This window comes from Amborella trichopoda, chromosome 8 (genome assembly GCF_054954075.1).
Source record: "Amborella trichopoda isolate Santa Cruz 75 chromosome 8, AtrichopodaSantaCruz75HAP2 v2.0, whole genome shotgun sequence".
Classification (NCBI taxonomy): Eukaryota; Viridiplantae; Streptophyta; class Magnoliopsida; order Amborellales; family Amborellaceae; genus Amborella; species Amborella trichopoda.
The window spans coordinates 16,425,586-16,449,170 of NC_142343.1; the positions used below are offsets into that span (position 1 = coordinate 16,425,586).

At 37.6% G+C, this 23,585-nt stretch overlaps 1 protein-coding gene across 3 annotated transcripts in view; it reads right to left on the minus strand.

The window, feature by feature from the left end:
* The window catches only part of LOC18440484 (DNA gyrase subunit B, chloroplastic/mitochondrial), an 84,565-nt gene that overhangs the window by 41,391 nt on the left and 19,589 nt on the right, over positions 1 to 23,585 (minus strand). For all 3 annotated transcript variants that reach the window (XM_006850625.4, XM_020671058.2, XM_088874372.1), the window contains exons 7-8: positions 12,358 to 12,508; positions 12,115 to 12,191 (exon numbers count right to left, since the gene is read on the minus strand). In XM_006850625.4, the coding sequence (XP_006850688.2) occupies positions 12,115 to 12,191; positions 12,358 to 12,508 (228 nt within the window). The remainder of the gene's footprint in view (positions 1 to 12,114; positions 12,192 to 12,357; positions 12,509 to 23,585) is intronic.

Here is a 23,585-nt window from a genome sequence, read left to right on the forward strand (position 1 = left end):
TCGTAGTACACATAGGGAAATTGCTTACAAAAGATACAAATATTATGTTATATATTTTTAAAATGTGATTTTGATTTCATTATTATAGTTTAAATAGGATCCTCATTTCATTATTATAGTTCAAATGTGTTTATTTTTGTGTTTATTATCCCATTTCCCAATTCAAACTCAAATTTCCCTCCAATTTGAATTCAAATTTTCACTAATATATCATTTAACCAAAATTTAAATTTCAAAATGACTAGGTTTCCCTTGTTGATTTTAGTTTAAATAGGACAGAGGGTGAGTCCCCATTAGGGACATGCCCCTTAGATCAATACTTTCCCTCTCTTTTCACATGAAAGGAGAGATGTATAGAGATTATATGTCTCTCTTAATAAACTAACTTGCACATGGGCTTCCACATTGGGTGAATGAGAATGCGATAAGTGTCTATCAATGAGGTGCAATAATCTTGTGCCATGTGTCCCTTCATGGATCCATTTACACTTGGCCCTAGGGTTTGAAGTCATATTTCAAATCCTGTACAGTTTCTAGAAGCCTTTACACACACTACACATATCACACTCATCTACACAACCAAAGAGCCCTTTAAGGATGACCTCATGGTGATAACATCATGCTAATGATGTCATGCTGGTCTCATCAACATGTGGGTGAGTTGGGGCCCACGCATAGTCCCCACTTGAAGCCATGTGAAGCCCATTAGCCACTTGGGCCTCACATGTGCTTTGGCCCACCAACCTATCCCCAAACAAAAGTTTCTATAACAATTTATCCAAACCTATTCACTATCCAAAAGAAGATATAATTCCAAACAAACACCAAAAATCATCTTTCTTATTTTAAGATTTTGAATTGCTTAGGGCTATCAGAAGCCCTAATAAGCCACCTACCCACACAGGATATCCTCTTTTCCAACTTTGTCAAGATATTCTCTTTCACGATATCGACCACGACCAAAATCCTGCACTAAGATTAGCCTCTAATGTTGATCCAGCAAGGCTAAAACAAACCTTGACTCAAGGATTACCCTCAACCCTTGTGGTACCCTGCTAGCCCATGAACCAAGACCACGGTCAAGGTTTTGTGACTCAAAGACACAACTTACGAGCCCCAGACCGACTAGGCCTGGTGAGCTACATGGGTTCCCCATACTGTCCTAAGCGCCCACTCGAAAGGCCACACAAATCCAACACAGATGACTACAAGCCTACATCAACAAATAAGGCTACAACCTTACCAAAATTGCGCCCCACACACACACACACTCACACTCACACTCAAACTCAAATATATATACATAAGGATTTTTACAATAAGGTATATTGAAGTGTTCTATTATACATAAATATACATCTATTATGTATTATGTAACGATTGATCCATACCAATACGTGGAGAGAGAAAGAGATGAATACGCAGAGATGACCAAGTGCATGGAAAGCTATAGAGAATAAGGAGAGGAGAGAGAGTATAGAGAGAGAGGGAGTGAAGCAGAGGGAGAGTGAAGCAGAGAGAGGGCGATATGGGCCTAGTTAGAGCGAGAGAGAGGGTCTGTTAGACCTATCTTCTCTCTCCAGTTTGAAACCGATGAACATGAGAGATTTTAGGCGGCAAGCATTGGAACCATTTGAAGGCTATTTTTGCGGCTAATTTGATGTAAAAGATGATTAATGTTGAGTTCTTGTTGTATCAATCTATGAGAGAAAAATAACTGCTATTTCAGCTTGAGCAGTAGCAGAAATTGTTCACTAAAGCGATGGCCTCCTCTTTGTTTATCAAGGGGAATAAGCCAACTGCTTGGCTTCTTAATACTGAATCATAGACCACCAATAAAGATCCAAAAGAGCTTTTTTTTTTTTTTTTAATGAAGTTGGCTGCTGTATTAAGTACAAAGGGAAGATTACAGTATTCCATCGAGAGGGCCCACGCCTCTCTGCAAAAAATAGGCTATCAAACAAGGGGAACCCTGTACAAAAAATGGGTGGGGCTTATTAGTTTTGCCCAATTACAAAGGATGTACAAAAGTAAGTAAATTGCGTAAGTAGTGGTCCAAAGCAAAAAATGGGACCAAGACCCAAAGAAGTGCCAAGCAAAAACTAGAACCTTTTATGGATCTGCACCTTAAACCCTTGCACCCTCCTTAGCCAGTTGGTCTGACAAGGCGTTTGACATCCTCTAGATATGCTTCCATGAGACAGCTATATCCTTGCAATGTGCATACTTTCATCATAAATCGGGGCAAGGTACCAGAAAGGAGGAGCATTTCCAGCAGCGCAAGAGATAATGTTTTTGGCATCTCCCTCAACAATCAGTCGTAATCCCCATGTGGGATCGAATATTTTGAGGCCCAGGAGGAAAGCCGTAGACTCAACGAACTGAGAGTCTGCAAGGCCAATATACTTGGAAAAAGAGGCACGAATGTTGCCATGGTGATCTCTAACCTGCTCCTACTGGTGCTGGGTTTCCTAGGGAACATCCATGGAAATTAAGTTTGGTGAGGCCAGCCAAAGGAGGAGACCAGCTGTTGGCTTGTGAGACCCGAGGAGAGTGGAAGTGGAGAACTTCTTCCCAATATTGTAGGAAAGATGCAGCCGAAATGCCAGTGAAGGCCTTGTGGTTGAATGCCAAGAAGATGATCTAAGAGGTGGTCTTGTGGAATAGGGCCGAAGCTTCAAACTTGACACCATGAAAAATCCTTGAATTTCTTTCGATCCCAATGACCCAAAACGTAGCCGCTATGGAAGCCTTCCATAAGTGCCTGCCCGCCTTCGGCCATGGGGAATCCAAGGAGGAATCAAGAAGGGCCGGTAGGGAGGCAGGAGTAACCCAGGTGAGGTCGAAAAGCCGAAGGATTTGACTCCAAAGGTTGAGGGCAAGGTTACAATGGATAAAGAGATGAGAGTTGGAATCTTCCTCACAGAGGCATATAGCACAACGATTGGAAATGGGCATACCCCTCCTTTGTAGTTGGTCTACAGTAAGGGCTTTTTTTGAGCACGCTATCCAATTAAAGCTTGTACTTTAGGTGGTGCTATTGAGGACCATACCTTAGATACAACCATGTCGGTGCATGGGGGAAGGTGGGAGGTTGCTAGAGTTTTTTGTAGAAGGAAGCTATCGAGAAGGAGCCCGATGGGGAGGGGGTCCACACCCAGCTGTCCAAGCCAGAGAGGGCGAGGAAAGTAGAATGTAAAATGGCTGACAGGGCAGTAAAGTTCACGGTTTCAGCCTCGGAAAGGGGGCGTCTGAATGAAGGACTCCAGACTCTACGATTTCTGGAGATAGACATATGTCAGCCATAGTGGAGAATTTGTTGGTGGCAAGAGAAAAGAGTGAAGGGAATAGGAATCTTAACAGCATGTGGCCCACCCAAATATCTAACCAGAAACGAATTCTTGCGCCGCCCCTAGGGTGAAAACGTATGTTTTGCTGGAAGAGTGAGAGAGAGGACAGGAAGGACTTTCAAGCTCTTGAGGCCTTGCTTAATGATCTCCCTTCAGGGAGCCAGGACTCAATCGGGATTTTGTATTTGCAGCGGATGCCCTGGGACCAGAGCGAGTTGTTCTGGAATGCGAGTCGCCACCACCACTTCCCAAGTAGAGTTGTGTTCTGTGTCCTCAAAATCAGAATCGCAAGTCCCCCAAGATGCTTCAGTGGGCAGACTTTGTCCCAGGAAATGAGGTGGAATTTTTTGGATTTGGCTTCCCCTGACCAAAGAAAGTTCCTCATTAACTGATCAAGACACCTTGCTACCGACATGGGCATGTGGAATAGGGACATAAGGTAGACTGAGGAATTAGCCAGGGTTGCTTTGATGAGTGTGGTCCTTCCTACGAAGGACAAGAATCTACCTTTCCACCCTACTTGGCATCAGTGTACTTTGTCAATAATGTGAGCCCACTTACTCTTTTTAGGTTTAGGCTCAGACGTAGACCATGGTTGCTTGTAGGGGAGATCCTCCACTTTGCACTCCCAGTCTGGAATAAGACCTCTAGTCTCAGAGGTAGTGAGGGCGACCCCAATCATCTTGGATTTCTCTATGTTCACTTTGAGGCCCGTGGCATACTCGAAGCACTTGAGAAAGAGGCGTAGGTTCTCTATTTCCTCTGGGTCAACATCTATAAAGACGAGTGTGTCATTGGCATACTGAAGGTGGGAGACGATGGGGCCTCGAGAACTACTATGGAAACCGGAGAGAATATCCGACTGGTATAAACAAGATATAGATTGGTTGAACACCTCCGCTGAGATAGCAAAGAGGAAGGGCGAAAGGGGATCCCCATGGCAAAGACCCCTAGAGGAAGGGAAGTAGCCCTTCGGTGAACCATTAATGAGGACGGCGAAGAAGGGGTTGGAGTAGCAACCCCTCATTCACTGTCTCCATCGAACCCCAAGCCCCATTCTTGACAGAGTTTCGTCCAAGATCGACCAATCGATGTCATCATACGTCTTTTCCCAATCAATCTTGAAGATCAGACCCAGTTTTTTTAAGAGGTGCCTAGAGTGCAAGCATTCCTGTGTCACCAAGACCCTATCTAGGATCTACCTATCTTTAATAGAAATCATGAAGGGGAGGACCTCTTTCAGCCTAAACGTCAAAACTTTGGATAGTATCTTGTAAGTGGAGTTGACCAAGCTGATTGGTCGGAAGTCGTTCAACTCCTCTGCCCTTCCATTTTGGGGACAAGAGCAATGAGGGTGGCATTGATAGCTTTGTGGAGGATACTCCAATGAAAGAATTCTTCGAAGAAGCTCAGGAAGTCAGCCGTGAAAGTTTCCCATAAAATCTTAAAAGGAGCTACTAATAATCCATCCAGGCCTGGATCTTTGTCTTTGCCAAGTCCTCGATAGCTCCCATGATCTCTAGTTTCAGAGAAGGGACATTCCAGCCACTGGGCCCAATGAACGAGAGCAGTTAGGAACCGTAAGTCACCCATTCTAGGTCTGGGAACCGATGGGGCAGAGTAAAGATTTTGGAAAAAGGAAAGGAGGGCTGATTCTACATCGGGAGTTTAATCCAAAATCCTATTTCCAACTTTAACAGTGGAGATAGAGTTGTCTTGTCTATGGCAATTAGCGATTCTGTGAAAAAACCAAAAGAGTTAAACAAGGAAGATCTTATACCAATTTTTCTTTCCCACCTCTAAGGACCAATGCCTTGCCATACATGAAACATTATGCCTATCAAAACAGGCTATTTAACAAGGTAAAATATGCGCAATTCACTTAAACTTGAGCTTCAAATAGAGATGGCTGAAATATCAAACGGAGCGAAGTGGAGGCCAGAACTCACTAAAGGAAACTGGAAATTCACAAGAACCTCCATTACCACCATCTCATAATGCAAGATGAGAACCTAACGGCTTCCCCTCCCTGCAATCCCTGCCAACATGAGTCTATCCGCAATCTCTCCCGTCTATGTCCCCTTCCTCAGCTTCTCCCTCTTCACTCTGCTCGCCCCACACCCCACCCCGAAGAAAAAGAAAAAAAAAAATCTTCATATCTTCTTTAAAAACCCCACTTTATTGTGTCTCATGCCACACACTCTCTTTCGTCCACCTCAACTTTCGTCCTCTCTCTCTCTCTCTCTCTCTCTCTCATGTAAATATCTTTTTTTCCTGTTCTCACCCCTCCTTTCTCCCTCCATCTTAAGGTCTCTCAAAAGTTCTCTCTCCAGTCTTTTCATTGTACTAATTTCCATGTATTCTGCCTTTTATATCACTCTTTGGCCACGTATTCATATGGCTATACTGGTATGTAATACTAGACAATAGGTTTATGTTTAAGTAATATGGAGTAGTTACATATATTTTAATGCAAATTTCCCACATATATATACATATATATCACTGTTTCAAAAAGCGGACTGCCCAATGCCTAGGCGCCCTGCCTAAACCCGCCTAGGTGGCGGCCCAAGGGAGGAAATGCGCTCCTTGAGGGTATTTTTGGGTCATTTTTTTAATACTAAAGGGGTAAAATTGTGGGTTTTAGGTTCATTTGAAACCAAAAACCCATTAAAGGCTATTTTAGAGAGAAAAAACCTAAAAAAAACAACTCTATTGGGCCACCCAGGTTCTGGGCGCCGGCCTAGGCGCTAGGTGGCCTAGACCCCCTGACTGCCTAGGTGCCGCATAGCACTTTTTGAAACACTAATATAGATATATATATATATACACAGTAAACAACCCTCAAAATAACATAGGTTAATGTTAAAACCACTTGAAATGTTCTTTTTACCTTCAAAACCCTTGTATAGTCTTTTGACACGAGGGGAAAAACCAAAAAAGTTACCCACATTCTGAGGCAGTACCCTTGTGGCCACATCTCTTCCCTCCCAAGATGAAAAGCTGCGAGGTTATAGTGGCAAATAAAAAGACAATGTAGAAAATAGATTTTCCAGAGAAAACGTTTGAACTAGTCAGCCAAATTTGAGAAGAGCCTTTAAGATAGATAGATAGAGAGAGAGTGGGAGAAAGAGAGGGAGAAAATAAAAAGCAAAAGTAGTTTCTATTTTGACGGGCCGAAAAGTAGAGAGAGAAAAGCTTTTCTCCATTGGAGTTTACATCATTCACAATGCCGAAATGGCAGTAATCAACAACAAAGTCGATGGGGACTGTAACGAAGAGAATGGCGAGCTTGGTCCCGAGGATCACCTCGTGCAAATTCACCAAAACCCTTCTCAAAACACTAAACTGAACATTTTGAACCAGAATGAGGTCTGATTAATTTATCAGAGAAGAAGAAGACGGGTCATGAGCCATGCTCGTATGCTTTATCTCCTTCTTCGATCCCTTCAAGTTCCCTCCATTCTCCATCCTACTTTGCTTCACATCAATGATGCCCTTTTAAGCCATAGAATCCTTCTTCTCTCACTACAACTCCCCCCACTTTCGCTCTCTAGAAGAAAGAGAGAAAAGTGAATGACCCACTTTTTCATTGTTGAGCCACCCCATCTCTCTCACTTTCTCACACAGATATCATTGTAAATCTTCTCATTGCTGAGTTGGTCTCTCTCTCTCTCTCTCTCTCTCTCTCTCTCTCTCTCTCTCTCTCTCTCTCTCTCCAACTTCCTATGCATCTAACGCATTGCTCAACAATCTCAATGAGCAAGTATATAGCCCAGCCACAATACACATGGAGGCAGCACGTGGTTTTATCAAATGCAAAAGTTGCCATAGAGCTTCCTTGGATTGGGATAGGATGGGGCCCTTTTGACACACCATAAACAGATGCTCCTCTTCAGTGGTTTAAAAAACGACGGGTGACGCCTATGCGGTCATGGTGGACCTGGCGGCGCAGTGCTTAAGCCGGTGCTAAAAAATCTGGACAGACTAGGTTGAAGAAGAGGAGGAGGGAAATATAAGTAATACATCATAAAATATTACAAATTTAAAAATCCCATAAACCAAAGTTCCAAACAATTGCAAATTAGTAATAGACTACTAGCACAACCAAAATAAGATATAATAGTAAATTAGTAATACAAACACAATCTATAATCCATACTCCATAAACCATACTCCATGCTCCATAGTCCATACCACTCCATAATCCAGAGTTTCATACAATGATATAGTGATACAGGAATACACATAAGTAGAAACTAGAAAATAAGAAAAAAAATATATACACTCTAAAGACACAAGAGTCAAGAGTCTTCGGTCATCATCATCAGAAAAGCTAGGGTAAGCCTCATCATATGCATCTGAATAGAGTCCATCATCATCAAAGTCATCTCCCCCTTCAACATAACTATCGTCCTCCTCCGTTTCATTGGAATCTGCCTCTTCCTTGTCTTCTTTTATTCGCCTCTTGCTCTATGCAGATGGTCTACAGTCCTAGTTGTGTTGGCTGCTCTACCTAATGCCTCTTCACCCTTTTCTTACTTTTTGCATGATATTGAACTCAAATATTGTTTAATCACCTCCCTGGTAGCCTCAGGATTTACAAGGGGCAAATCCTCCCTAATACCAGTAAAGTGTTTCGTGAACTAGTAAATACCCCCATTAGTATCATTTGCACATTAATTACACCTTATACCATTTTTGTAATTCAGATTCAGGTTATAACCATACCCGCAACCCAGATCACCACTTTTTGAAAAACCTGGAGAAGAAATGTCCATATAACAAGACTACTTTTCGACCTTTTTTGGTTTTACCAAATTCATATGTTCTCTAATCTCATCCCTAACAGCTTCACTATAAAAAACAATATTCTCTTTAATACCAGCAAGATGTTTCTTGAACCGATTAATACTCTCATTGGTATCTTTTTCACAAAAGCTACACCTTATACAATTTTGAACATTTAGATTTGGGTTATAATCATACTTCCGACATGGATCACCACTTTAAGAAGAACCAGGAGAAGACTTATCCAAACGACAAGGCTCCTTTTATTCCTTTTTGTGTCTTACCGAACTCAAATATTGTTGAATCACATCCTTGATAACTTCATGAATATGTTTAAACAGGGCAACAACCCCCTTAATACCGGTAGGGTATTCTTAGAATCGGTTTATAACCCCCATTAGTATCTTTCTCGCAATAATTACATCTTGTACAAATTTTGTCACTTGGATAATCATACTTCCAACCCGGATCACCACTTCTAGAAGCACCCGAAGAAGATATTGAAATAATCATCATCATCTAAGCCTTATCCCAACTATGAAGGAGAAGACATTGAAGTAATAATAAAATCTCAAATATGAATATTCTTAACTAACCTTTTAGCTCAATCTTCAATCTTTGAGATGTTTCTCAATCTCAAATGCTTCCTAAAAACCCCCTAATAAGCTTCAAAAATCCACAAAATCAAATCCAAACCAAAAGGATGATATTAGGATCGATTTTAGTATTGAAAAACCCAATCGATCTCACAGAAATGCACAAATGTATTTTTTTTTTTTTGTCAAAACGGTTTCACTCACTAAAGGTAACAAAAGGGATAGGTCAACCTAAACAACCACCCCCCCCCCCCCCCCCCCCCCCCCCCCCCTTTTATTTAAAGGGGGCAAAGGATGAAAATGGCCCTCCACGAGCAAGATTTTCACTCCTCAGTCCCTGGACGCCAGCCCAAAAGGACCGCTGCAGCTTGAGCGATGCACCTAGGCCCACCTAGGCGTGCCGCATTTTGAATCACTTCTCTTCTTGCTTCCCAAAATGTTGTTCAATGTGATGTTGTCACCTAATTGTGCTTGAACATTTCTGGAAATAAGCAAACTAGGAAGCTTTTTAGAGAGAGAGAGAGAGAAAGAGAGAGAGAGTTTAGTAGTATGAGTAACGAGATGAAGAGAGTGAGCAATTGGATGGATCTATATAAAGATGACAAGAGATTTCTTGCTTAGCATAGAGAAATGGGACACAGTGGGAAATGCAAGCTCAGCAATGAGAAGATGGGTGGATGAGAGAGAGATCAGCGGATGAGAGAAATAAAAGTGATGCCGAGAGAGATGCCTTTTTGCCCAAGAATTAGTTCCCTCTCTTAACTATTCATAACAAAAGACTACAATACCCTTTTTTTTTAGCTCTATATCTATTGTGTAAGGGTATTGAAGGTACAAGTACTGTTCACAAGTGGTTCTAACATTAATCCATGTTATTTTGAGGGTTGTTATCTGTCGAAAATCCCATATATACATTAATATGCATATCAAATGAATCAACTCAAAAAGTGGAAAAATACCCATCAAAAAATTTAGGTTCTAAGACCACATATGATGTAAGATGATATCATTAGTCATTATGATGACATCAGCACAAGTTAATGAGTTATAGGTTTGCGTTCATCTCCTACACTTTTCGGCTCTAGAAAAAGGTATCTACAACAACAAAGAGGACAGTTTACTGCTCCGGTACCATGTGAAACCTAAATTACGATGCAGGTCTAAACTTCACATGCATGGAGGAAGAGAGAGATAAGCAGTAGAATAAAAACTCTGAAGAATGAAACGGGTGGAGAAAAAAATCATCAGTCCTAGCTGGTGTGATTAAAATGTGATTGCGCAGATATATAAGAACATGCAGATCCTTCACTCTAGTTATATGATAACAGACAACAATACCAAAGACAAAAAGACACGTAAACACATACACTCGGCAACAACAATTTGAGAAAAGACCTGCCATGGTATGCTTAAACTTCTAATTCGAAGTTGGACTTAGGTGAAAGAAGAAATGAACTCTGATACTAAATTTCGAAATAAAATTATAACCTCTATGTATCAAAAGTAAATAATGTCATGTCGGGCAAGCTTTCTATGCTTCCCCATAAAACTTATAATTTCCCCTTATCCAACCGTTGGCTGAGATAACCACAATCACAATATCACATCTCTACAATAACTTCACCCTCACTTTACTTCTGAATTGTTTTGACCGCATGACGTCATAAGCTGTTGGTCTCATTGACTAACATTCAGCCATTCTACTAGTGTAGGGCATTAATCACTTTCCTTCCCCTAGCAAGAGTTTTCATAAAAAGCCAGTATAGCGAGCCTCTTGCCAAAATAATTTGGATGATCTACTTCAAGGAAAGTCGGATAATTCTTTTAAAGAAAAAGTTTATATAAGGTTGCAACCTTAAAATGTAGAACTACAGATGTACCTCAAAAATCCATTGGAAAAGGTTGTTTTAATTTTGAAAAACCCTATAATTGATCATCTCGACATCGAGATGTACTGAAAAAAAAAAAGAGATTTTGTCCCAAAAATAGTGCATCTTGCAACATATCATCTAAACCGTCCATTTTTCAAGATTTTCATATGTTTATAGATCTACTTGATTTTAACCATTTTTGGAGTTTAAATTTTTATAATTAGATATAAAAATAGATTTTTAAATAATCCTAAGAATTTTTTACATCAAATTTACATGCTATGATAAAATTTGGAGGTGCACCTTAATTGGATTGTTTAAGGTTGCAACCTTATAGAAACCACACCCTTCTTTTAATACTTCCCAAGGTAAAAAAAAAAAAACAGCCTTCTAAAAATCAAAGAAAATATCAAAACTTCCAATTGCAATGAGATAAAGAGGTATTGGTTGTGCATGATCTAGCAACTGATCATGCAAACCATTTGAACTGGCTACAGTGCGTATATAACTCTCCAAAGAAACCTTCTAAACTTTCTATCATCTATTCATAAAAAAACCACTACAGTAAGAACTTTCATTCTGATAACGCCCACAAATATGGTTGAGGGTAACCATATAGATATTGATATATCTTTTGAAATAAATGAAAGAATGTTACAAAAACATGCACTCATAAAAAGAAAAGAACAGTCAACTACAATACAATTGGCAATTCCAACCATCTCCAGACCGAAGGCAAACAATATTTGTGAAGTGTTTTTGGGTAATTCAGTGGGAAGACAGGCCTCTACCCATTTTTTTCAAATAGATTAGGAGTTAGCTTTTTGAAGGTGTCCGTGGGAATGGAAACCACAACGTGGTCTGTAACTATTACTGTCATAGTAATACAATGTTAACATTTCTCAAAAAAAAAAAAAAAAAAAAAAACAAAAAAAAAAAAAAAAAAAAAAAAAAAAACCGGTTCCAACCATCTCCAAAACTCCGTCATAACAAGAATCAAACAATTAACTAGTACAAATTAAGGCATTTCAACTCTTAACAAGATCAGATGTGTTTAAATTTCTCCTCCCTCAACAATTAGGATATCAGAAAATGGAAACTACTAGCTTCTCCAAGTAAGCACATACTTTTTCAATTTCTCAAGAAGAATCATGCCCACATTGGTATCTAACATCATTTTGTGTAATCGCCAAGAGGAAGTGTACAACGGGATATATTTCTGGTTACATGAACACTTGTTACAGGACTAAGTAAAAGTGGTTCCCTTACACAAAGCCACAATTTTTTTATGAATGATAGGGAAAATAGCTTCCCAAGGGAAAGAACAAAGTTTCACATAAAGCACATAATAAGATTAATCTATTGCACCAAGATCATATACTTCAAGAAAAAAAAAAATTGAAATCTTGCGGTAAAATCAAAAAGTTCAATTTCAATGATTTTGGAAAATAATTACAGCCATGATAGAAAGAAATGAAATGCTAAACATCCTATGAAAAACCTTACATCAGTATTCAGGAAAGCAAGCTCCCTAATCCGCCCAGCTATTGTGTTGTAGTCAAATGAAATTGTTGTTGTGAATACTGTATAAGATATGTCATTGATACACAACAGGTATGAAGAGTTAGCCATGTCAACTGAGATTCCTCATTTCACAACTCATTCCAACTATATAAAATGCAAAACTAGGAATTCTAAGCCCAGATGAGAAACTTTGGCCCCCAAGTGAATAAATTTGAGAAAACAGACCTTCGCGATCAGGCCAAAACCTTATACAAGTCCCTTGACGAGAATTCAATTCAGTAGGAAGCATGTGAGACGTAAGGTCCGTCACTGGTTTTCCACGAGAATAGGTCTGTTGATATTCCCTTCCATCACGCCAAACAGTAATCTCCAAGGCCTACATATGCAAAAGCTCCAAAGCTCTAAGATGCAAATAAAGTTTTCTTGAACATTACCAAAGGAACAAGCTCAATATTACTACCAATATCAAGGCTCAATGGATTAAACACTCAACATAATCCATTTAACAGCCAATAGGACACCATTCACCTCAACCTTACAAGAAATATTAAAGTTACAAATCAAATTCATAGACACATGCAAGCATGCAATATAGCCAGGCTCAATGGATTTAAACACTTACATAATCCACTTAACAGCCAATAGGACACCATTCATATCAACCTTACCAAGATATATTAAAGTTACAAATCAAATTCATAGACACATGCAACCATGTAATATAGCCATATTTCTCTTTCTCAATAAACCAACTTGGGAACATCTGATGCAAAATGGACTACCCAGTCATATCCACATAAGGAGAAAAAAATAATAATAATAAACTCGCCAGGCCTATAGTCATGAACAAAAATAGTACACTGTGAACCAATATGATGATAATACACATACATCACTCCACACTCCCCTGCAGATTAAGTAGTGAAGAAAAAACAGAGAATGTTTGAGATTTTGACTAAAACCTTGGAAGATTACCAGTTTTTCTTTTTGATAGGCTCCAATAAGGCTTTACAAAAGACGTATAATAGTCTGTCAAATGAAGATGAACAAAGTCATCCAAATCTTTTCAGTGACAGTTTCGCCATGATGGAGTGACAGTCCACATACATCATTGTGTTCAGAACTCACGGATACATAATTAGATTCTAAGAAATTACATAATGACGAAGCATAAAAGGAATTTACCCAAATAGAAACCAATCCCAACACACATAAATTCAATCCATACTGCATAAGAAATACATCTTATCACAATAAATAATTCCATGTCCTTATGGATACAACCAGGACCTGCATCTTCATTTCTCCTCTTCGGCAAAAGCCCGCTTCATATAGTCCATTTACTCAAACATGAAGGTTTTTCATGTAGAAGATCATGTCCAAAAGAAGGCAGCTCAGCCAGCAAACCGATACAAGTTTCATAGCGCCAGAATATGCTTTAGAGAAGTAATTTGGACAGCCTCTCAATGACACTATGTATAGGTACAACTTATTTTAAAAAATAAAATAAAAATAAAAATAAAGAAAAAAGGGATGTTAAAAGTAAAAATATAACGAGATTATCAATAAGGAATCATGTAAGTGACAAATTAATGCAACTGAGATAACGGAGAATAAAAGAAAAAAATTGGAGCCTCGATACCATAGTTGGTGGGCTTGGGATCATGAACGGGTCAAGATGGGGGAACGAAAGCGGAATCATGGGATTTTCACAAGCAGGAAGGTCCCTAGGATAAGGATCGATGTCTGTACACCCTAAATATAGGGATCTTGATCCCGATTTTTGAGGAAGCTCGATCCCAACTTCATCAGGATTGAATGATAAACTATACAAACTCAAGCTCTCTCTAGTTCGAAAACAAGATTTTTAGTGTGGATGGGAGCATAATCCCAACAACATTTTGATTAATTAATATTTTACAATTTAAAATTTTATTAAATATTTCAAAAAATCCAATTGTTCCATAATATTCAAATATTTTTGTTCATACTTTATTCTCCAATTAAGCAATTACAATTTTTAAGAATGTGGTATTTAAATAAATCGTTTCAGTATGTGTATTATTTTTATCATTATGCATTTCTTGGAGTGTAAGGATACACAAATTGTAAGCTAACAAACCTGGCCATGCATACTCGTATAATAAAAAAGTATTAAGATGAATCCCAAAATCATATAGACATAAAAGAAAATGTTTTAATTACTGTTTATTAAATGCCCATGACATCGCTATGCCACAGGTATTCTAGGGGTCGAAGTCGGGACCCGTCAATGATGGGCAGTACATCCACAACCATAGGAAATCACAATTGTGTGAACAAAACAAGCAAAAGATACATTTAATTTAAAATATCACACAAATAGTAACACGAGATATTTGAACTCATTGCTCCCCTATTTCTGATCGTCCATTTCTTATTCTCAGTCCAATCCGAAAGGAAACTCAAACCAATGTTGGTGAAACCTCGGCTTAATTTACCTATGAACCCTCAGGAATGATGCTATGAAGTCAAGTTACCATGTAACCCAGGATCTCAATCCTTAATAAGAAGGATCGAGATCCCAAAATTTACAAATCATGGAGGAGCGAGATTCCCTTCCCAGGTGTGCAAGATAGAGATTCTGAAGTAGGATATACACCATGTTTAGGAGATCCCAGTAAAAATGCTCCATACAATAACTTCGACATGATGACCTCCCTCGTCATATCCAGGAATGTACTCTAATCACAACAAATTCCACAATCATTCATCATAATCCACTATCTAACATGTCACTGCATGTCCAGACTCCTGAAAAATATTGCCATTTCGTTCATTGAGGCATTCTAGATACAATATAGTATTAGTAAAGAAGTAGATCTTCCACATGAGGTAACCCTTCTATAGAGAAAAGGGAGTGCTTAAACCATAGTTGCGGGGATCTTGGTCAACCAGTGGTGATCTCCTCTTGGAACATCAATCCAGTGATCCTAGAGCCAGAGTCCGAGCACTACTTGCTTCCTCCCATCAGGAGATCTTGATCCCTACTTATTGGGATCTTGCTTCCAAACATAAAGGGATCTCAATCCTTGACTGCAAAGGATCTTGATCCACTCCTCCAAATTGACTATTTAATTGATATTTTTGTTATTTTTTATTATTTCAAAATGTGTTATAAATTAATTCATATATTTTCTTTGTTATCTTCATTTTCTTTTAGAATATGTAATTTATAATAAAAAATCTTTTCCTAGATTTCATAATGCCCTTTGTGTCATTTCATGCATTTATTGTACTTCACTTCAAATATTTACCTTGATTTTTATTTATTAATATTTGCGTACAATGTAATTTTTTGCACCAAATGTCCTTTCTACCTTTCAAAAGTATCTACTCAATTGACGATTTTTTATTTTATACTAGTTGAAATGGAAAGTACAAGAAGAGACTACTTACTTTTAGTACAAAGAGGTCAAAACCACTCTTGCCCATTAGATTTCAAATCAAGTGATGGTGTCTTTGGCTACAAAGTTCAAAGAAAATTTTCTTGAACTTCATGACACACCCCAAGCTATCCAATTTCAGATCTAATGGCTAGGAATAATTGTGAACTCCTTCTAACAAAGATAACTGGCCTCTTTGTATACAATTCCTAGTTGAAAGTATATAAAATAATGATATTTTCATTTATCTATTTATTCTCTTAATTTTCATTTAAAAACTTTTGTTTATAGTAGAAAATCTATTCTTAGATTTTGTAATTCCCTTTGTATCTTTCATTTCTAAAATATTCAATTTAATGTCATGTCATGCATTTATCTCACCAAACTTCCTCAAAACATTTTTCTTGATTTGTAATTATTAAGATTTTTGTACATTACATTTTTTACACCAAATGTCTATCTTCCTTTCAAAGGTGTCTACGCAATGGATGAATTTTTATTTATTTCATATTATTTGAAAGTGTATGAAAATAATGACATTTTTCATTGATTTATTTATCATCTTACTTTTCATTTAAAAACTTTTGCTCATAATAGAAAAACTTTTCTTGGACTTTTGTAATGCCCTTTATGTCTTTCATTTCTTAAGGACATGAAAGAAATGCCCTATATAAACTTATTCCTTTCTTAAGTAGTCAATTTAATAGCATTCATGCATTTATTGTATCCCATTTAAAATCTTCCAAAAATCTTTTTCTTGATTTTTAATCATTAAAATTTTTGTATGTCCAATTATCAAATTTTAGTACATTACATTTTATAACACAAAATGCCTCTTTAATTTCATATAAATTCGTCTATTGTTGTACATTATCAAAAATTTCATAATTTTTATGGGACTAACAATAACGTTCTTAGCAGCATGTGTTAAGCATATTGATAATACTAAAATAGTGATTGTTCATTCTTTCATTTTTAAAATCATTTTTCAAATTTGATAGGACATAGTTGTAAGTACACACACATACATTTATGAATTATTATTTAGGCACTGTACGGACACACACACACACACAAGGTTTCAAAAAACACTAGGCAGCCCCTAGGCGGCCTGCCTGGCATCCTGTCTGTATAAGCTATGCAGATATGTAGTATATATACATATATTTGTGTCAATTTTAGAATTTATTACATTTGAAAATATTGTAACATATTTTTTTATGTACAAAAATATGACTTATCGTATGTTGAGAATAAATTTGTTCAAAATTTCAAAATTTCAAAATTCAAACCATACAAAATTTAAAAGTCTAATAGGATGTGTATTAGTAATAGTCTCCAACTCTCCATATTTCACGACAAGTGAAAAGGTTTAAGAAGGTTCTTCAAACCACAAAAAATACATTTGATTCTCAGAAACAAGTACAACTAAGAGATTAAGGGTTTATGGAATTTTTCTTTTGACTTTTGAGTTTGAAAAATAATCCCCATAACCTATTTAAACCTCAAAATTACCCCATTTTCCCTTTTAGGTATTTAAAAAAAAAAAAGCCACATCCTTAGGCCTGCCTGGGCTCCCGCCCAAGTACATCGGCCCGTGTAGGGCCGCATGGGTCTGGGCATGCGGTATTTTGATCCAAGCCGCCTAGGCGCCGGGCAAACCACGTTTTAAAACATTGCACACACACACACACATATATATATATATATATATAAAAAAGTTGATATAAGAATGAAAGGTGTACCTCAAAAATCCGTAATAAAAGGCTGTTTGAATGTTGGAAAACCCTCTAATTGATCATCTCAATATCGAGATGTATGACTATGAAAAGAAAAAAATTTCGCGTCCGCAATATAGTGCATCTTGCAACACATTATCCAGACCATCCATTTTCAAGATTTTCATGTGTTTATAGATCTACTTGATTTGAACCATTTTTAGAGTTTAAAATTTTATAATTAGAAATGAAAATAGATTCTCAAGCCATTCTAAGGTTGCAACCTTATGCAAACCACACCCATATCTATATATATATATATATATATATATATATATATATATATATATATATATATATACAAATATATATATATAGAGAGAGAGAGAGAGAGAGATTGTTTAAGGTTGCAACCTTATGCAAACCACACCCATATATATATATATATATATATGTCACACCCCGAGAATTTACAATATAGATATTCTAGAGATGTGACAGTCACAACATATATACATCTCATTGATAGGACAAATTTACAGTGGCGAATTCTTACGAAGTAACAAAAGAAAGTTTAAGCACAACTACAATATCTTTCAAAGTTGATCCTGACGAGCACTCAAAATGAAACCGCAGTTATCCTGAGAAAATGTTTACCATAATTTGACGATTTTGGCTACTTAATAAGTGATCATCATAATCCTAAAAATAATCATCGATGAAAGATATAAACAACTTTCAAAATGGAGGTCAATTAAAAACAATGCGAGCACAAGCATTTATAGATAACAATTTCACATTCAGAAATGCACAGTTAAACATAATCCAAATGATTGAAATGCATATAACATTTTAACGGCAGTGCATAATTCAAAAGATTCCACAAAATTACCCAAATGGCATCCCAAGTAGGTCACCTATATACCCCATCTGCGTCCTGATGGGTCCACTTAATCCCTATCGGCGTCCCAGATAGGTCCACTTAATCCCTACAGATCCACTTATACCTCACCGACGTAACGGATGAGTCCACTTAATCCCCACCGGCGTCCCGGATAGGTCCACTTATACCTCACCGGCGAACCCGGATGAGTCCGCTTGCATACTTAAAGTATTTCTAAATCTCTTTAAACATTCGAAAGCAGCAATATCATGTACTCAACATATCACTGAAATTATTAATATGAATATCACTGAAACCATTAATAACAGTCACTTTCAATAACATTTCAAATATAACCAATCAAATACTTTGAGCTCAAATTTAGAAAGGTAGCAGTTTGTAAAGACATTCTAGCATAATTGCCAATGTATAGAAAAACTCTTATAGAAATTCAAGAATACGGAATTATCACAATTTATAGGATGTCAATTCGCAAATAAACATTTCACAGACAATGCTATAATCAATTACAAAAATATCAGTTTTCAAATAATAAGGCAGTCATTTGCACATGAATTTTACAATGTCTAAATATTCAAAAACAGCCGAAAGAAATCTCACAATTTTAGTAAAAGCAAAACTATCACATTTATTTCTAATAATTTTATTTCTAAAATTTTCTAACAATAGACAAGAAAAATAAATAAATTTATTTCTAAGAATTTACAGCATTTAAAATATCTAACATAGATAAAATATCACAATTTTATTAAGAAGATTATTTTTCAAAATAATGAGGTCAATTGCGCATAAAATTATCGCGCCTAAAATTCACGATAATAAGCAGAAATAATTATTTCATTTCATTTTTAAAAAGAACGGATTATTTTTCAAGATAATGAAGTCACTTACCTAAAATATTTGAAAGGGAGCTTCCGATAAAAATTCGGCTAGAGAGAGGGATCTCAAAATTTTCTAGGGTGGGAGTCCTCGCCTGTTGTATTTAAATTCTTAGGATACTATATTATATTCTTTTATTAAGTTACACCTCACACATGAGGTGTAACCGTTAAATTACACTTTAAACGCTTAAAGCCCACGTCCTTTAGTGGACGTGGCAAGAGCCAGGCAGCAAAAGCTTTAAACCAAAAGCTTTTGAAAATAGTGATGGTCCCTAAGGATCATCATGCTCATACGAACCATCACTTATTAAAAGTTTCCTTTCTTTTTCTTTTTTTTTTTGGAATTTTGGAATTATTACAATATATATATATATATATATATATATATATATATATATATATATATATATATACACACACACACACATATATGAAGTGTATGCATAGGATACATAGGAGATCCTCCCAAGTCACTCCCTGAGCAGTGCTCCAAGGGTAAGGAGCTTCAGCCAAGGGTTGATCCCAGGCTCCCACAAACGCTCCCAACATCTATGTCTTGAACAAAAAGGAACTCAATTGACCATAAAAATAACCCAGCTTTTTTTAAGATGCCAAGGAAGAAACTCACAACATAAATTTGAGAAGGGCAAATACACAGAGAGACAGCAATACATATTGTGAATGCCAATGAACTGAATATCAATTCGTTAAAGATGGTAGCCAAAATTGCTCCATGAAGCAAGAGGGAAGCCAAAGAAAACATTGGTTTTTAGAAGCTTCTAGGTTATTTATACTGAGGAAACACAAATTAATTTTACAGTAAATACTAGCAAATTATTTTTGCAATTATTATAGAACCAATGAGTGTAGTTCAAATACAAGGTTTTCCACTTATAGCAAGTTTTTTAACATGTTTCTCATATTTCCTGTCTTTACTATAAACACTATTCATTGATCTACAAATCTGCTAACAAGAGGCCCGAAAATCATTTTCTAGACCAAGTCCAGAAAGTGACTGTTGCCCTGACTCCTGAGATTATCCTATCCATCATGTGTCTCCTATCCCTAGAGCATCATATGCTGTTCCTCTCATTCCCAATGACATCATATAGTTGCCATTTCAGTATTCTTCACAAGATAATGCCTGACTTGTACAATGGTGGTATAAGCCACTGCTCTAAAAGCACCAAGTGAACAGGATACAATCCATGTTAAGTCCAACAGGCTAAAAACAAAGATCAGAGAACAGCAGCATTTGGACAATGCAAAAATAAGTGAATCTTTATTGTCATTCAATCACCACTGCACTCAAAACAAACATTTGCAATGAGCATATCCCTGTTTTTTAGGTGGTCCAAAGTCAAAATCCTATTGAAGGTGACCAAACAAGTTAAGCCCTTTGTTCTCAGACTTCCTGGAATGGATCATATTTTTAGACTGCATGATTGGGGTCTTGGTTCCATGTTATAATGGTGTATAAAGATTTCTTTGAGAAAACACCATGACTAACAAGAGTCCTTGTCAGGATGCCATCCTTATTCGGAATGAGGAAGAATTGCTGTAATCCATTCTTCCAACCAGCTAAATGCCTCGAGCTCGTCCTCCTTAAGTGCTATTTTCAGGCAGGGGCTCCAGATGGTTCTGTGTCCAAACCCTTCAACTCTCTCAGCCACTGCTGTTTCTGATTTTGTGTCCAAAGTGTATAATCCTGGGTACCAAACATATAAAGCAGTTCCCACGCCACAAGTACATCCAAAACCTTGTTACCCTTTCATTGCCCACCTTGTTTTCTTTTTTTTTTTCCTTTTTCTTTTTTTGACAGAAAGGCAGCTGTTTATATCATTCACCAGAAAGCAATATGGCCTAATTAGCTAACCTGAATTATCTTTGCCATAGTTTTTAGCAATTACAGTCCTCCAAAGTTGATCCTTCCTCCGCACCTCCACTATATTTGGGAAGGAGGGCTTTGATGGTCTCTTTAATCTTCCTAAGACCGAATCCCCCTTTACTCTTTCGTTTACATGTGTTCCATCCAAGAAAGTGAAAAAGATATTTCTCTGGTGTCCTCTCCAAAGGAGACCACACATCAGCTTCTCAATTTCACTAGCTATTATTGATGGAATAGAAAACAATAACATATAATATGGTGGGAAGTTAGCTAATGATTCTATGAACAAATAATAGGAAGCTCCTTTTCAGAGAGGCCAAATTTGTTTTTAGACTCTCCAATACCCCTCCCCTCGTCTCTTCTCATGGCTTACCTATGCATAATGGCAATCCAAAATATTAACTTGGTAACCCATCAATCCACACCCCACAGATTTGGAAAATACACCTAACTCATCTTCTGAGAAGAAACACCCATCAACATGGTATTTCCATGTTAGCTCTTATGCCTGAGGCTACCTCAAAACATCTCAAAAAAAGATAAGGCTTTTGCATTTCGGTCAATGTTCCACCACAAAACATGAGCGTATCATCAGCAATAGTAAAATGGTTACGGTGGGGCCTTTACGTGAAGAATTGAAAGCTGTTAATAGACATTGTTTGTAGACACCATAAAGCATACAGCTACGCTACGGAGAACAATAAAAATGGATAGAGATCCCCTTGCCACAAGCCTTTCAAACCCTGGAAGTAGGCTGTAGGGGACACATTCACTATGATTGAGAAATGAACAAATGGCAAGCAACTAGATACCCACACATTCTCCATCTATTCCCACACCCATCAGCCTATTGTCTTCTACAAAAGACACCAGTCGACTTTGTCAAATGTTTGCTCTAGATCCAGCTTACAAATCGCCCCAAGGATCATATCCTTGTACCTAGAGTGAATACAATCTTGAGCCAACATGGAACCATCAAGAACTTGCCTATATTTTACAAATGCTATCTGAGGCAGAGAGACCACCTTGGACATTACTTCACTATCTGTAAAAACTTCAATCAAAATTTTGTACACACTACCGAGTAAGCTAACTCCATCAAATCCTTAATATCCTCTACCCTTTCTTTCTTTTGCACTAATTCAATGAATCAGGCATTAATAGCACTACTAATCTTTCCCCGTTGATTGAACTCTCAAGACATAGCCCATAATTCCTCCTTCAGCATCAACCCAAAAATCTTGGAAAAGGGCCAAGGGGAATGCATCTTAGCACGCACCATATCCCATTGAAATCAACATTGCCCACCTCATCCTATCCAAATGGACATTTCATCACAATTCCAGCCGGATGGGGACAATCTTTCCACTGGCAGTTCTTCAAATGATGGTTGTGATCTCTTCTGCCATGAAAGACCTTTGAAGAGACTATACAATGGCCTTCTTAATCTCCTATCTGCTTTCAAACCTCCTTGAGATTGTGATACCTTGAGTACAGTTTGAATGCCTCTGTCTGTTTGCAATTGCATGGAAAAGCCTCATATTGCTATATCCTTTCTTCAGCCACTTTGATCATGATCATTGATGCTAAGATATCTCTTCCAATCACAAGTAATCTTGCAATGATGGCTTCGCATCTATCCTCAGCTTCCATTCATCTAAACTCCCTTATCTCTTCAGTTTTGTCTTATCTTGGACAACTCTCCGGCATGCCAAGATATTAAACTGAATGTTAGATGATATTTCGGCATTTGCGACTTCTTGCTTAGTCTATAACTTGCCCAACCATCAATCGTAAATTCCGACCACCAATTATTAAACATGTTTGGTAAACCACTCTAAACCAAACTCTTCCTCATCTCAGGAGCATAAAGAGTTTGCTTTAGGATCGTACTTTTACCATTCTCAAGTTGAAGGACGGAGTCTCCGATACCCAGAATGTCAGTCTTTTAATTCCCAACCATATAGATGTTGCATCCCCTGGGGCAACAGGGATAAAATTTCTATACCCATCCTTGGTGTTTGATACATCGGAATTGGACCCTGAATCAAAACACCATACCCCACTTTAGGATCAGCTAGCATGGTTTCGAGGACCACACAAGCATGCTCCCTATTGCCCTTGGGATTTGTATTCTTGGGTGCTTTACAATACTTTGCAAGCTACCCAAATTTCTTGCAGTTATAGCATTGGGTATTCATTAATCCTCATTTTCTTAGGCTCATTATTCCCCTATTGATTCTCATTGGTTTTGTTCTTATTCTTGCCTTTGCCTTTCTTCTTATTGAATGAACTAGAGTTGGGTTAAGGTTTACCAAATATACAGAGTCATTCAAGGCTGAAGTACCACGAGACAATCTTCTTTCTTCTTCGGCTTTAAGTTTGGTGGTGATCTCATCCAACATCAACATGCTCTCTCTTGCGGTAAGGCTTGAAATGAAGTTTTCCCATGAGCTCGGCATATAATTCAGCAATTGGCAGATTTGCATGTTTTCATCCGGCTGAGCTTGTGCACCCTCGAGCTCACAAGCTAAAGCTCTGAACTGTTGTATATGTTCAGTCAATTTGCTTCCTTCCCTCATCTTCAAATCTGGGCCATTATTTTTCTAGTGAGAGAAGGAAAGGCATAATCAATCT